Source organism: Fundulus heteroclitus, chromosome 5, assembly GCF_011125445.2.
Source record: "Fundulus heteroclitus isolate FHET01 chromosome 5, MU-UCD_Fhet_4.1, whole genome shotgun sequence".
NCBI classification, from domain to species: Eukaryota; Metazoa; Chordata; class Actinopteri; order Cyprinodontiformes; family Fundulidae; genus Fundulus; species Fundulus heteroclitus.
In genome coordinates, this window is record NC_046365.1 from 2,024,488 (window position 1) to 2,041,382 (window position 16,895).

General features: G+C 39.4%; 1 protein-coding gene across 4 annotated transcripts in view; it reads left to right on the plus strand.

Moving 5' to 3' along the window:
- LOC105919475 (teneurin-3-like) overlaps window positions 1–16,895 on the plus strand; it is a 457,194-nt gene that overhangs the window by 230,166 nt on the left and 210,133 nt on the right. For all 4 annotated transcript variants that reach the window (XM_036136710.1, XM_036136711.1, XM_036136709.1 and 1 more), the window contains one exon: window positions 9,382–9,561. In XM_036136710.1, coding sequence (XP_035992603.1) covers window positions 9,382–9,561 — 180 coding nt within the window. The remainder of the gene's footprint in view (window positions 1–9,381; window positions 9,562–16,895) is intronic.

Sequence of the window (16,895 nt, forward strand, 5' to 3'; positions counted from 1 at the left end):
TAAAAGTTTATGCTAAAATTGAATTTAAAAAGATGCCATTTCTTGTGGCCCGCTGTGAGACCCAGAGAGCTGTCTGAGGCCTTCACACGGCAGATTGTAGCAGTTTGAGACATTTTCAGAGATTAAAGAGGTCTTAAGAGTTTGACATCATCCATTTCACTGTCTGAAAATGACAGTGAAAACAGCTAAAGTATCTAAGTCTGGCTGTTCAAGCACGTTCACCCTGAAGCAGACTGCAAGATGCTAGAACAAGTCCCTTTGAGGTCATCACAGGACCTCCTGTTGGTAGAAGGGCAGTCGGTACAATCATAAATTAGACTGCACAATTTTAATTTTGATTGGAAAGAAACGTTTGTTCCTTCTTGAAAGATGAGGGAACGCAGGGTTCTTTGGACAGCTAAGCCTAAACTGGTGTTTTCTGGACACCAGACTCCAGGACATGTTTGGCTTCCACCACACACAGCCTTTCGGCAGAAACAAACAAACATTGAACCACAATACGTCCTACCAGTGCTTGAGGGTACTTGAGGGTACCTTCAAGCACTGTACTTGGGTTACTGCCTTGTTGCAGGACTTGCTGTTATGTTTACAACAAGGCAGTAAACATAACAGCAAGTCCTGGGCAGAGTCAAATCAGTATAAATACAGAGAACACACCCACCATTTGTCCAAGTAACCTTGGCAATGGTGCTGTCAGGCCGTCACAGAGACACCTTGAGGGATATTTGTAGCAAACCATCAGCTTCTTGAGTGACATCAGTGACTCATTAACTAAAATATGACTAAAATATAAAGTTTGTCTATGAAATCCAAGTGTCGCTGTCTGCTGCATGGAGCTTGATTATAGCGTAATGATGATCACTGTAATGTAGAGCAAATCATTGTAATGACAGGAATATGCCTCCCATGCTTCGTTTAGGAAGTCTGTTCCCACTCACACTTCGGGGAGTACTTTAAATCAGTCAGACACCGCACACAGGGCCTGCTCTTATTTTGTTCCCAACACTACTTTATCATGAGAATAATTATTATTATAGAATAGATTAATCCTGAGTTTAACAGACCAACATAACACTACATGACAAGACACATCACAAACAGGATGTACATATACTTAAAAAAGACTTACTATTTGACAAAAGCAAATTCATTTACAGATGGGCTTCTTATAGCAATATGAAGGCAGTCAGGGCTCCGATTACATTTGGAAATTGGCTCCTTGCTGCAAACGAGAGCCACAGTTGAGGGGACATTTATGTATCTGAGCCACATACGGATGAGGCCATACCATGTGGCTGTCTTGGCACAGCTTAGGAATGAATGTGAAATACCCGACCTGTCAGTCAGCTTCCTCTGAAAAGCTCTGGTTACAAAGAACACAGCACAGTTAGAACTTGAACTTCCTAGTTACCTACTGTAACATATGGGGGTTAGTTCCATGCAGGGCTCCAAGAGGACTGCTCTGAGCAATCTCATAAGCCACCCATCTTCATGTGCCAGCAGGTCAGTATGATCTCTGAGGGATCTGAATTCCTCCATCGGCGATGTCCTTACATCTACATGGGACAAAAACAGAGGAATATTTACAGTTTACATCTGATTGAGGTTGTTTCCACCATTTTTGGAGGTATGTTACATTATATGAGGCTAATGTGATTCAGTTTCTTTGTCCGGGTTTAAACCAAAAGCTCAAGCTCTTGAAAAGTCATTTGGCTCGATGCTCCTTGAGTTAAACAAAACTGAATGGCGTTATGTTTCAGTGGGTTAGGGTGAGTTTGCTATTGTCAGGTCACAGGTTCACGTGGATTACTGCACACTTTCACGCAACATTCATTTTTAAACATCCCAAGTTGGGCGTTAAACGTTGCGCAGCAGATTTTTTGTGTGTAGGTGCGGTTCGTACATGAGGCTGAACATGCAAGAAACCCCTGGTTTACCCCCACTTTCCCAGCGGAAAGTGGGGGTAAACCTGATCCCAGAGACTGGAGGCTAGGATTAGCTTTTAGAGGTAGAGTGTCCTAACTTTCTCCTCAGCTAGAAAATGCATTTGTTGATATTTTTGTATAAAGAGTAAAACAAGGCTGTTTTTACTTATTTAAAGTGCAATAAATCACTTTCTTTCCTAGAGCTAAGTAGCAAATAAGATTGCAGATAGGGAATAAGCGTAAACATTTGTTAATGCAGAAGTTAGTGTTTGATTGGATGTCCTAAGTTTTGGTGTTATTCTATTTATTAGTTTTTTTCTTTAGCGTCTTACCGTGTCCCAATCCTTTACTATGTGGTGGAGTAGTTAGCAGAATTCGCTGTTCTGGTTTGGTTCAGTTCGGTTTATTTTTCTCACGTTTTGTCAGCAGTCCAGATGTACTAGTAACCCACAACAGTTAATCCACTGTTTAAAAAGTGAATTTACTGTTATTTTCAGGGATATATTTTGTCCTAATGTGAAAGCTGTCAGGATTTAGGCAGCTTGACATCAGCAGTGTGGGGTTACAGGTGGATAAGATGATATAGTGTCAGTTGAGACACTGCTGATTGTAAATCTTTTTCATTTATTAGGAAAAGAAAATTCTTTAAACTGTTTGCCTTAAATTTCTGAAACTGACTCTGTCTATTAAAAAAAGTCCTGTACCAGTCAAGACTGTTCTGGGCTTCAACACACAAAGAGTGAGCTGACTGAAATTTAAGGACTGCTTTTATCCAAGTGTTAACTGTGCTGTGGTTCTAATAAACATGGTCTAAAACAATAAAAAAGCAACTCTGACCCGTAAAGTGGTGCAAATGGAAAGGCTAAGTTTGCTTTCTTATGACTTTTGCCCGGTCAGAGAGGGTGGGCCCCTTGGATATACAACCCGTTCTTTTAAATGTGTTGCTCAACAGCAGAGCGAGACTAGGCTACATTGATCATACCTCACTATCTGCTGCTCATGTACACAAAATCCAACCTTTTTGAGGTTTTGTGCACTGATTATTGTGAGTTGATCACATCTAGGCTGATTAAATTAGAAGTTTTGTTCTTGCTGTTCTGTTGCACTAAATTGGGCTTAAATTGGAGGTGTGTGGCCTCCTTCCCAGCTCTCAGTCCTACTCAGCAGTGGATACATCACTCTGAATGTGCGACGGGCCTAACAGCCTCAGGGTGTAGAAGTCATTCTTTCATATCAGACTCTTTATATCCTGTCAGCTGACACTTTTTGTCTTCTAACTCTGACGCTCCTTTGTCTTACCTGCTTGCCATTCCTATGACTGACCTGGCTTTATTAGCTCACTGGTTTATGGTTTATTTTTCTGCATGTGTTGAACTGAGTCAGACATATATTTCCCATTTGTTAAAACATTTCCCTTCTTTTAATCTTAAATGACTTATCACTTTATAATGGACTCTATTTGTTTTATCATGTTCTTCTAGAGTGACAGGGCAACAACAGTTTGTCGTTTACAAAAGCGATCATATACAGTTTACATGAAAGGCTTCACTACTTGCTGAGAACACTATTGGCAGATATACCGTAAGAGCTATGTATAAAAGCCTGAAGTCTTCTTGGAAATAAGCTTGGCTCATCTTTCTTTTCTTCCTTTCTTCCTGGAAGAATCATTTAACCTCAGTTGGTTTGTATGTGGAGCGCTCATCCATATTCAAGTCTTTCCAGAGATTCTCAGCAGATGCTCCCTTGACTCCAGACTTTGGTTCTGGATGGGCCACACCAGGGTTTTTCAAAGAAGTTGCTTAAATCAACTGCTGTTTTCATGACATGTTCTTTGGTTAGCCAAATTGGGTGAATATCCCTGTTTTTAATCAGAAGGTATTTGCAATTCAGACCAAAATGCTTTATCTACACATTCACATATTGTACTGCTCCCCAAAGACCTCGCTGTATACTAAAGTTCCTACTGGCATCAAGTTCCTATTGGCACACATTTCAATTTACTGTAAATAAAAACAACTATTCTTCTCTTTTTATTCGCAACTTGTTTCCACTTGACTTGAAGTAAGAGTATGAGTTCTACATCATGAGTCCAAATACTGTCTTAGTGTTGATGTAACACTAAAAGATGAGATCCCTCTCCTCAGTGTCCTGTATTATTGCATGCAGGAAGTAGGTTCCTTGGTCCCACTTTTATTGGGTATGACTCAGAGCGATCGACACCTAGTCTGGCGCAGGACTCTGAACCTCATGATGATAAGTTTAGATTTCTGCAGCCATAGAACAAGCTCGCTAATTTTGTCACAATAGAACATCTGTCCAGTAAATTTTTCATCCTAGATTTGATGCAGCGTATTTCTGTGGGTGATCAGGAGGAGGACAAACACTTTTTTACACCACTTAACATCCTGCTGCTAAATGTACTTGCCCTACTCATATGGTCGTACACATAACTCTTCTATAAATACAAAATGTCTTTTTTGGTTTCCTGCTACATTCCTGACAAATAACAAATGTGTAAGTTTAGTTATGTACAGAAATCACATTATTTATCTCAGTATCCCTGCAAACAGATGGCAACTAAATTTATCGACGGCATTTAGAAATACTTTCCAATCCCAACTGGCTGATTTCTGAAGAACACTAGCAGTATTCAATAAACCACTGTTACATATAGTGTTTAAAGGAGGATTTCTTAATGCTGCCAGTTTGAGATCTGGGTGTAAATGCCATTTTACCCCCAGAGAATTTCCTTGATTGGTGATGAATAAAGAGTGAAGGGGAAATAATTATCCCATTACTAATTCGGGTTGAAATTCATGTTAAAAATTCAATGTTTTACATTTTGTTTTACACAAAATTGTGAGATCAAAAGGAACTGGTTGGTAGTTGGCCACCAGAGCCCTCCTATTCCTCTTGCCAGCTCTATGCCCAGCTTAGAGTTGGTGCTGAGATAGCACCAGTTATCTGTGGCATTGTGAACAGAAAAACAGATGATAAAGAAGCACTCATACTAGTTTAGCACTGAAACTGGTTTGGTGAAAAACACAACATCCCTGAGAGGGTTTCCCCTTCCCTTCAGCACAGTTTCTTACCCACTTGAACTTCATCCTGCCTTTTAAGGAACGTACAGCAAATGTTTCATTCTTATTCTACTTGAGTTCTAATTTCATCATTAAATATGATTCATATGACTCATTTCCATTGTTCTATCAAGACATAAATGCTACTTGAATCTTTATCCTGAGGAGGGATGCCAGGAGGCATCCAGCAATTTTCATACAGATTATTTTAATACTTTATATTTTATATTTTTACTGTATTGATCAAACTAAAGAAAGATACATCTGGCTTTGATATTAAAACATCTTCTTCTGGGTTATTTACTGCATGTACCTAAATACATAGAAAAAGCTTCCACGCACTAATAAATGTAAGGCCTAGGGTTTCCTTCAGGCCTGAGATGCAGCTGTTTAATGTCGCTCCTCCTCTATGATATTTCCAACAAGGAGCTCTATAGGAGAGTCTTTGATGTGGAGATTTATTGAGTTCAAGAAAAATCCAAAAATAGAATTTCAAGCCAGAGAAATTTTCTAATTCTAAACCAATGTTTTTTATAGACTGGAAATAACAAAGCAGAAGGAAAGCTAGAGCAAAGCAGCCTGTAAGCATTTAAGCTTGAAGATGTCACAGACGAGATGTAATGACTCCTAGAAAGAAATAAGCTCCAATTAGCTGTATTAAAACCCTTAGATCTGACATTTTTAATATTGTCGCTTTCATATTTTATGATGTAATGCCACCTGGTCTTGTATTTGTCTGATATACATGTCTGTATTATGCATGGCTTAATTTGATGCAAAAGGCTGTAAAAAAGATCGATTACCCATTGTGATGAAAATGCCCTGCTCTGTTGTAATCACCTTTTTGTGTTTTGCTCTAGAAACTCACTGCAACATGCTCTAAAAATAAGTGCTATATGCAGTCAGTCTCATGTGATTTTTTTAAAAATTTTATTTTGTTTTATTTTTGTCATTTGCGACCATCAGCTTAGTCACCAGTTAACCAATCTAATAATTCATAAACGATGTAGTCAAAAATTACTGTAAATGACATTCTAGCTTTTTTGCTGCTTCTTTATGTAAAGTAGTCTCATTTTCATTTTTTTGTTTTAGATGTAATTGCAGTGTTTATTTAAAAAAAATGTATGTGTGCTCTAAGATGAAATGCGTGTTTTTTTGTGGCTCTAAGGCATCAAACACAGTGCTAACAATGATCCAAAAATGAACAGATATTGTTGTATGATAACCATGTGCGCTATTGTTCGGCATACAATACAGTTTTTGGGTTGTAGTAAAAGCTTCCTGAAACAGTGTTATTAATTACAAAATAGTAAATGTCTAAGTCAGCCAATTTGTCTGACAGCTGCTTACATTATCTAAAAAATAGCATTCTTTGCAGGAGACGATATAACAGTGCTGATCGGTTTGTGTCCAGTGAATCCAGTCAATGCAGTGGAGCATATCTGCTCTTTAATATTGCTCTCTTGTAGCTCTAATCCTGTAATGTTCATGTTTTCTCTGCAGAAGCCAAACAGCATTTTTTCCCCTCCTGTATTCAACATCACTCAGCATGAGGACCGGGGGATGGGCATTCAATAAAAAATACTACATAAATTTGATTTCCTATCTCAGTGAAACAAAAAGCCAAAAAAAGGCAATACAGGAAAGTAATTAACCAGAGACTTAGGCCATGCTACTTTAGATTAGTTTCCTTTTAAGCTGCTTTGCTGTTCTATGGCCAGACACAACAGCAGAAGTCTAAAATATCTGACATGTCAGAATTATTTACATTAAATAAAGGAAAGGCCAACATACAGGGTGTTTCAAAAGAAAACTGTATTTAGTTTGTCTCTATTCATGCCAATAATAATGATAATAGACCAAAGGCTGTCATCTCGTGACTTCAGTAAAACCTTTGTTTTATTTTTTATTGTTTTATTTATTTCTAGCATTTCTACAACTTCTCGTTGTTTGGGTGTGGAGCTAATTGTGTAGCTACTGTAGTGTTTTCAGCATTGAAATTGAGAAATGTGTAAAAATGTGTTTAAAAAAAAGATAATGCAATGCAACTGATAATACAGCCCAGAGCTGTCAGGGTGATCACGTTACATTTGGAATGCTAAACTCGGCCCTCAGTGCATAACAAAATGGCCACCCAAAACACAAGAGGTGAAAGCCAGGTCTCCAGCTGAAATTTTAGTTCAGAAGAGGAAGATTTACATCGGGATTTGTCCAGTAAGAAGAAGGAAAGCAGTGGAAATGTTACCTGAGTGAGGAGACTTAACAAACCAGCACCCTATAGAAGGATTTGAAAATTTGAAATCAGTCTGTTATGAGCCTAGTGTGCTCCTGTAGTTCACCTCAGTGGCAAAAGACTAAATCCTGGCGACTCTGCTGTAGATTCAGTCATTTCTGCTCACTAGCACTGTTATCTTGATGTGCACAGGCATGTTATTCAGCACATTTATCCCAACATCTGTATTATCAGAAGACTTTATATTAGTGAGCCATGTGGTGATGAGCCATGTGATGATTGCAAAAGCAATGTGCTACTCATGGGAGTTTAACTATACTGCATTGTTCCAAAAGACACCATCTGTCATGGTGACAAACTCCATCAGTCCATTTGCGCTTAGTTAATTAACAACATTTGCTTAGACCTAACAAGTCACTTCACGTTAATCCGACACATGTGCTCAGTGAAAGTGAGGTCAAAGTAGTGAAACGCTGACTTAGCTGTGGTTAAACACTCTCATTCATTTGGATCACTCCCAGTGAAGACAACCACAGCTGTTAGAAGCTAGGTAGCATTGCTAAATATGCAGTTAGATTGTTTGATAGAACAGTTTTTGATTTAATTAAATCTGTTGACATCAGGAGGCATATTGTGCTGACAGAGAGCACATCAAAAGTTAAAGGTAGAGTGGACAATTTCTCTGGAAATGTTGGTAAGAAACGGCCAAGTTCCTTTTTGAATAACTGCGCACGTGCAAGACCATCCTACCTGCTTTCAGCTCCTCAGTGCAATCGCGTGAAAGAATCTCCCAAATCCACTCGGATCTTAAGTGATCCTACTGAGGCCTTCCTCTTCTTCTCATAAACATGTAGGACGGTTTGCTTCTTGCGACATTCAGCCATTTTCAAAGTATACGGCGAGAGCAGCGGAGCTACAATTGAACGGCTAACAGGGAAGGTCACTGGATACATAAACACTAAAACTATCAAGGAACGAGCATGCACATCGGCTTTAGGTGAGCACCACACAATGATTGGCCTGTGGGACAACCAGTTTGTGGGAGTTGAACCCAGAACCTCCAAGACACAAGCACAGTGCTCTAACCACTAGGCAACCAGTCCCCCAAGTGTAGCCCTTTTGCTTTCCTTGTGGAAAATGGCTAACTCTGTGCTTTTTGTGTTGAGAACAGGTGAGCGCTATCCATTTGACATTTTACCATTTAAAAAAAAAATCTGTCAAAAAATAATCCCTACTCGCATTACCTTGCAGGTTATCCGGATGGTTGCTGTTACAGTCACAACATTGTCATCCATACATAGAGGGGCTTCTTGTTTTAGAGTTTGTGGCTTTTTGTATCTGTGCTTCAGATGACTTTTCTGAAATTTATGAAAACCAACAGAAAGGGCAATAGTGATTAATTCATACTTCATATTAGAAGGATGTTTAGATTTTCTTGCTTTAAAATATGTATTCATGGTGTCTCTTAAATTATGGAAAAGTTTAAACATTAAATAATAATACTGTAGTAAATACATTTAGGCTGTCTTTTAGTAGAATAAATACTGACAGACAGCCTTAATTCAACAAAATTGTTTGGAATTGATTTTGCTTTCGTTTTTAACCATTAATTACGCTCTTTTGTTGTGATGCAGTTATTTGTGCCTCCAAAATATACAAACAGACCAGAAAGAGAAATTTAAACGAGCAGGGAGCTGTGCAATTTAGCATTGGGAAGTCACTAAATGCCAAGGTTACCACATCAATACACAATTGATTTTTTTTGCACTCTTCTTGTAAGTGTGCTTTGATGGCGGTGCAACAGAAAGTCAGCTCTTCCTCATGTTCATCACTCAGACACCTCGACAACCTGGAGTAGGGTCTGTTTAAGCCCAAACCAGCCTCGCCGCAGGCTCAAATTATAACCCAGCTCTGAAAAGGTTTTGTTCCTCCTTAAGGTTTAGCATAACTCCTGATATTTTCTTGTCAGCTGCTGTAATGTCATCAGTCTCATTTCACATATTGCACTCTCTGCAGTAACAATCATACTTCATTGTTCAGTCATTTTTGCTTCCAGATTTTAGTAACCTTTAAAAAATTTTGTTTTATTTGTTTCTTTAAATTCATCTTTCTTTTTTTTCTTTTTGGTTGTGTTCTTTCATAGGTTCTCCCATGCCCTCTCCCTCCTGCCCATCACCTGTCATTGACCAATCACATCCACAGTCAAATCCACATGACAACCCGCTGTTAGCCGATGCTATTGAGCCAGACTCTGACGAGGAAGAGGAAGAGGAGGAGGAAGAAGAGGAGTATGCCGCTCGGTTGTACATACCTGTAACACATGGTAAAGGGACTTTTAGGGGTTATTTCATTTTTTTCTAACCTTAGCCTTAGTTGAGGGACTGGTGAAGTCCATAACTCCCATTTCATTTCAGTGGAGTGTGCGCCATGTTTAGAAGCTGTCAGTTTTGCTCACATTAGAGCGAAAATATGTTTGATGAGAACATGGTGATGAGGTCATGGTGTCCTCGAGCATAGTTTACTCTGTTGACATGTACTGTGATTTAGGTTGAAATCAAGGTGGTTATTTGAACCACAGGTACAAGCACTCCCAATATAAAAAAATAGGATAAAGACCTCCCTGTGTCATAGAAAATCTAGTCTTAGGAGGTGTATTAATATAGCAGTGCGGTCCCCATTATTCTTGACATCGTTACAGATAATGCTGTCATTCACATCATACAAGTCAATCTGCTGACAAAAGGGCCTTCAGAGCATCACAGGACCAAAGGCTCTACCTTAGCTGATGTGGCCTGGGCAGCGTGCATATGTTTAACTTTGGCATCCTTACAAGTTCTCCATGCTGGCTGTCTTAGGCTTTAAAAAACCCCAGATACAAGCAAAGCTTTTGTGCACCGTTATCAACACTTTATTGATTGCGCCCATGGACTCGGCTGCTGCTGTTGTCGTTGCTTTGCATTGCATCACTATGTCACACTCATTCCTCAAACCCATTTTAACCCTTACATCTCATGTGTTACGGCTCTGTGACTGCCACCCAAGGAGCATCACAGGCGTAACAGGGGTGAGGCAACTTGGATGTTCTGTGTGAGGAGCCTTTTGCTGATAGGGACGTGTGGATGGCAGATGTGATCTGAAAAGGGCTAGATGTGCGATAGCGTGGCTTAGATTTTCAGCAAGCTCAGATCTTGTAGTGGTTAAAATCTGGGGTCCTGAGGGAAGAGGAGAGTAGGGCTACAGGTGCTGTAGCTTGTCTCTGATCTGGGCTTCCATACACCACTATTCACTGTCACTAGTCACTGACAAGTTGACACACCAAGCCCATAACAAGGCAATTTGATCTCTGCAGCAGTGTTGATGTGCTAGAGTAAGATTCAAATTGGAGTGAAATCACCAATGGTAGAACTTGGGCAACATTTAGTGGTGGCTAGAAGAAAAGATGCTTTCTCCAGACAAGTTGTTCTCTGATTCATCAGAAAGTTCTCAGAGAAGGAGACAATCCCTGGACAAACTAAAGCAGATCTCAGTGACCCAGGAGGAAGTTCTGATGGTTAAAGCTGTCCTGTTGTCCTCTCAAAGAAGAACCTAGATATGGGATTGACGTACAAAGTTGGAAAACCCTTGGACTTTTCTTATTGAAGTGCTCCATGACCTCGCTGACTACTAGTTGCACTACAAGCTAATAAAAATACATTTCCCATGGTGCCACACTTTACAATTTTGGAGTAACATGTTTAATCAAGGATGTTGTAGAGTACTGTGTGAAACATATGATGGCATGAAAATCATTGTGTGCCATCGTCCATGAGCTACACAGAGGCCGTAGCTCATGGACAGCTTAGCACAGTCTTCATAGTGTGAAAGTAGTGTTTAGGAACTGGGAATGGTTCCATTCAGAGCACCAGATTTCAGTTCTGTTCAGACCTGTTTGGTTGTGCATGTGATAAGTACCAGATGTTGAGCTGTGTTGGCTGGTCAGTAAGCATGGATTGGCCCGCTTACACTAAAGATTTGGATAGGAAACACACTTTGATGGCCTGAAAAGCTATGAGTGCCACAATTAGTCAGATGCCATTAGGAGAAGGGGCATCAAAGGGAGAAAAAGGGAAAGAGACAGCTGAATGGGGTCGTGTGAGTAGAGAGACAGACAGACGTCTGCTCATATATACATTTCCATCTAAACACAATCAGAAACAGCTCTGAAGTCTGGTTCTAAAATGCCTAAAAGGCTGCGCACATATGTATGTTTGTGGATATGTGTGTGGTCCTCTTTTCCCAAAGTAGTCCCAGCTTGACCTAACCAACCAATGTTCAGCCAAGCTTCTAAAATATCCATCTCACCACTTCCTGCTCTATCTAGACATGCTTTTTTCCTTTTATTTGTCTGTATTACCACGTACCCCTTCTTAAACTTGTTTTTCTTTGCACCACTGATTTTGTGGAATATCAAGCAACGTCAGAGAAAGGCCTTTGGCTGATATTTCCTTGCACAGACAGGCAAATAGAGAGAGAGAGGGAGGGACAGAATGGGAGAAACTGAGAATGCTAGAGAATCCAGTAATATTGATACGGCCTGTTTACTTGACGCACCATGTAGCAGAAAAGCTTAGAACAATATGGGTTGCCAAGTTCCTTCTGGTTATTTTTAAAGGTTTTCAAGGGGAAAAATACTGAATTCTAATGTAAAAAGTGAAAGGGTGTATGAAAAGTTTCATCTACAAAGTTATTTCTACAGTCAATAACAGGCAGCAATTAAGTTTGATTTCTGCTGTGAAATCTGGGTTTTTAAAAGTTTGTTGGAGAACAGAGCAATGACTGCAGGGTCAGGCCTGAAAAATAAAGCTCCTCCTTCATGCTGTTTTCGAGTGCCCATCCATTCAGTTTTTTTCTTTTTATTTGAGTTGGTTCAGATAGAAACAATACACTGCATTAGCTAGGTTTGGGCATTATGCTGTTTAAACAACTAATTACCTTCAAGTAAACATAAAACAGTTCAATCCAATAAAATCAAGTTCAGTCTTGTTTCGTTCTAATATACGGTGAGCCGACTTAATGCAGTGCAAGATAGTCCAAATACAATCCACTTCATTACAGTCCACATTTATTTTATGTACCAGGAAAACTGAAAGCACATTAATGGATGATAAAAAAAAAACAAGGACGTTTATTACTAAAGCGGCATACAAGGTCTGGTGTTTATAAATCTAACAAATAAGAAGCCTGAACCCTAATGGCTGATGTTTTGGTTTTTTCTTGTACGGTACATCTTCTCTTACAGTGATCAAAGCAAGAAAAAGAGACCTGTAACTTTTAACATTAAATACTAACGGGGAAAGGTAAATGATTATTTCCATTTAACCACATTTTCATTTCAGATTATGAATGCATTTGGGATGTTAGGCCATTAGAGTAGGATAGTCTTCTATGTGTATCTTTTACTAGGCTTTTACTCCTGCCTATTGAGTGATTTTATGTATCCTACTGTGGGCAGTTTGTTTTTAGACATACAGTTATATTGATATGATATACTCTATGCTAAAACTGAGACGTATCCATCCAAATGTTGTGATATATTCCCAGCCTCTGCTTTTGCAACAGCAAAAATCATGTCAGGGCATAATAACGAGATTTCAAATCCAGTTACATGGCTTCCAGTTCTGTTTCTTTCACCCAGCTCTGTTCAATGTTTTTCATGGTAGTCGATCATAAGTCAATCCAGTCATTCAGATTCAGGTCCAATAGATACAGTTCACATCAAAGCATTTCTAACACACTTTTCTATAATGAGATTCAGTAAATAATAAAAGGCCCAGAAGTGAATAAAAAACGGATGTTTTTGGTTATTTAATAGGGATGCACCAGCATAAAAATCTGGGCCGATATCGATTTCTGATATCAATATTGCTGTTATGTTCGATAACAGATATTTACTGGTGTGTGTGTGTTTGTGTGTGTGCCTGTGTGTGTGCCTGTATGTATGTATGTATGTATGTATGTATGTATGTATGTATGTATGTATACTTGTTTCTGTAATGGTTAAATTTTGTAAAAGTTTGTACCGACTGAAAACTGTTCTAACTCAATTTTTGTCCAAAATTGAACATTTGGAATGGAGGAGCTAATAAGCTCACAAAACACAAGTTGCTAGTTATGTGTTCTGTTACAATAATATTAGGTAATAAATAATTTAGCTTGAAATTAAGAACTTTATGTTTACTAGATTGACTAACAATCATTTAATAGTCAATGTCTATAAGAACAGCAATTTAACACAAAAAAAAGTGAAGCGATAAAACTGAGGTATCAATGCAGTTTTCTCCTAAGATTCAAAAAGGGTGTTGGGTATTTAATACTTTTTTTTTCTTCTGAGGTTTTACAATTTTGAGGTTGTCCTTTAGGAATGTTTGTGTTTTGTTTTTCTGTAAGTGTTTTTTTTTTCGTTCTGCCTGTTATCATTCTGAGTGTCTCCCCAAAATTCTTGATTCTTGATTCTCTTGATACTTGAAAAGTTAGTTTAGAGCCCTGCTCCTCTCTCCCATACAGTACCTTCACTCAGACTTTGCCATTAAATGAAAACTTAAATCTTAATCTTAAACAAATTATTACCATCAAAATTAGACTGTAGTCCGATTGAGAGGGCTGGTTTATGATCCGTTATCCGATCAGCGTCCGTCTAAACGCTTGTTCCGATTAACTCCCATGAACTTCCAGCGCTTACATGTGGAGGATGGGGCCGCAGCGCTGTGTAGCACAGAACATTTGGGGACGACCATCATTTCCTTCCGCTCTCTCTACAGCGGAGCGGGAGGAAATGTAGCAGTCGTCAACCATCTCAGAACCTGGTGCGGGTCCATTCTGTGCGCTCAGAACAGTCAGAACCAACGCACCTCTGCGCTTGTTGCTTTGCCACATAAAGAAGTACAAAACCTCTGCGATTGTTTTATGGAAATTCATCAACTCTGCCAGTTTCTACTTTGAATAAAGCTTATTGCAAGTAAACGCACGTCATGATCGGATAATTTGATTTTCAGCCCATATAAATGGTGCATTCGGAGTACTTTTTTCTTTAATCCGAACACATTTTAATCACATCAGGGCACGTAGTGCTCCTCTTGTTAACCAGCTAACAAGCTAACAGCCGCAATAGACGAGTTATCAGGCAGATAGACGTTAGGGCGGCATCCTGAAGCAGTTTTGTGATGCGCAACGTGCTCCTATCTTTTCAGAACTGGTCGAGCCATTTTCTCTGTGTTGTCATTTGTAGGATTTACTACAAAAAAAAGCAGAATTTGAAAATGCCTCACTGCGTTTACATCGCTCTGCAGCCAGTCAGCTAGCATTGACGACTGCCTGCATGAGGTAAACAGCTCCGCGACACAACGAATCGATAACGAAATTCACTTTTATTTGTCGATTTTTATCGATTTGTTGTTGCAGCCCTAGTTGGTAATAGTCTACTTACACACTCCTTTTTTTTTAATCTCTGCTTGATTTAGAAGTCCCACAATCCTGGCTGTGATGCATCACTATCACTTTAACATGACTCATGACATTCCCCTCACCTCCATCTCTTTAAACACAGGTATAAAGGGCAACTAGATGGACATAAATATCGGTTGTTAATATCGGCCCCGTTTTACTTATTGGACCAATACCAATATATTTAAAAATAACTAATACTAACAAACTAACATTGGTCGATACCGATGTTAATGCTGATATATCGTGCATCACTAGTATTTAAAGATAATATGATGAGGAATTATCAGCTAACAAATGCAGAGGATGGGGTTACATATGCAAATGAACCAGATTAGTTATACAACGCTAATGACCTAATACACCAAAAAATTTACTTTTCTTTATCTCTAAAAACAACCAACAAAAACAAGTTTTCATCCAGAGGTCACATATTCTGTAAGACGTGTGAGCAAACGTGGTGTGACTATTTTCTTCTGTTACACACAGACAGGTTGTCTTTTCCCAGTTGAGAGTGAAAAGACGCCAAAAATCATCCGCTGTCCAGCCTCTAGATGCCTCAATAGACGCCAAGTCAATCAGCTGAGAGCGGAAAAAGCCGCATAAAAAAGACAAGTTTGTTTGCCAGCGGCAGGATGACGCCAGGGTTTATTGACATCGTCTATAGTGAAAGGAGTAGGCATGTCCCACCACGGCATACAGAGAAGCATGAATTACACTTAGTGCTTTTTACTTTGGGACCAGGCAGGCAATTCTCCTCAACACCAGAACTAATCAATGAGCCACTAAATGAAAGGCAGGAAGGAGAGGAGAAAAAAAACCAACATGTTTCTCAACACCAGTTCTCATCAATGATGGTTCAGGGAACGAGGGAAGAAGAGATTCTGAAATGAACCTTTTTGTTTACCATCTTCCAGAGCTGAAAACTAAGAAGATGAGAGCTGGGTCAAACTGTAAAAGAATATGCTGAAGATGAGAAGAGAATAAGCAGAGGAGTGAGATAAGGCTCAGTCATTGATCAGGCTAATGAATGTCAGGCTAGTCGTCGGGATTCGACTCCGAACAACACACGCGCACAAACACACACAGAGAACAAGAGCAGAAGCACACAGTTCATGTCTGAGGCTGATTGCAGAATGGAGTCACTTAAGTAAATCAAAATGTTGTGGCAGGCTCCATACAAAGAGGCTGGGAGACACACAGAGAGCCAGACAAAGACAGATACAGTGGAGGGGGTTAAAGGCTAGGGGGTGAAGACAAAGAGAGAAAGATTGGTGTGTATGTGTGTGTGTGTGTGTGTGTGTGTGTGTGTGTGTGTGTGTGTGTGTGTGTGTGTGTGTGTGTGTGTGTGTCTTGTGTTCTGTGCCTTTCTGCATGTTCACCATCATTGTTCTCTCAATGTGTTGCATTACACAATGCATCCAAATGGATGAGTTCAGGTTTTGTTTATAATTGTCATTATGTAACAATTTAGTGAGATAAAACATAAACTAAACATTTCATAAACTTCAAAAGAGAAAACTAACTGATGACTAACTGTTATGACGTCACATACTGTTTGGGTTCACTTGTTTTGCTTTGACACATTAAGTCTGACCCCACATAGAATCAAAATGAAACAAAATCCAGCGGACAGTTCTGCTGTTATCTGCTGGTTCGTTTATGCTAGCACAGTAGGTGGAGTGGTCGTCACATAAAGGTTTGAGGTGGCTTTAAGATGGCAGCTTAGGCATTCAGCCTACATCCAGTCATCCTCACGCTGACGGTGGTGAGCTACACTGTAGCCACAGCTGCCCTGGGGCAGACTGACCGAAGCAGGGCTTCTGCAGGTGAAGTGTGTTACCACTGGGTGGATGTTTTCTATCTGCTGAAATCCAAGGATTTAAGATTTATTTCTATGTTCTGTTTATGCACTTCTGTAAGGAAATGTGCTTTGATTATTTAAGTAAATATTATCTACCTGGTGGAGGTCATTCCCGGTTATTCAGTGTTCAACAGGTCAAAACAGGTCACAACTGAAACATATATACAGTTAAATTACACTGCATGGACCATTTGAACGTTTTATGCCAGCTATGCTCCATAATTAATGAGATCTTTGAAGTATAAAGAAAAAAAAAGCATTGTTAAGCAAGTAGGAAGCAGTGATGGAGTCAAGACTGGTTCTTCTGAGGTCGA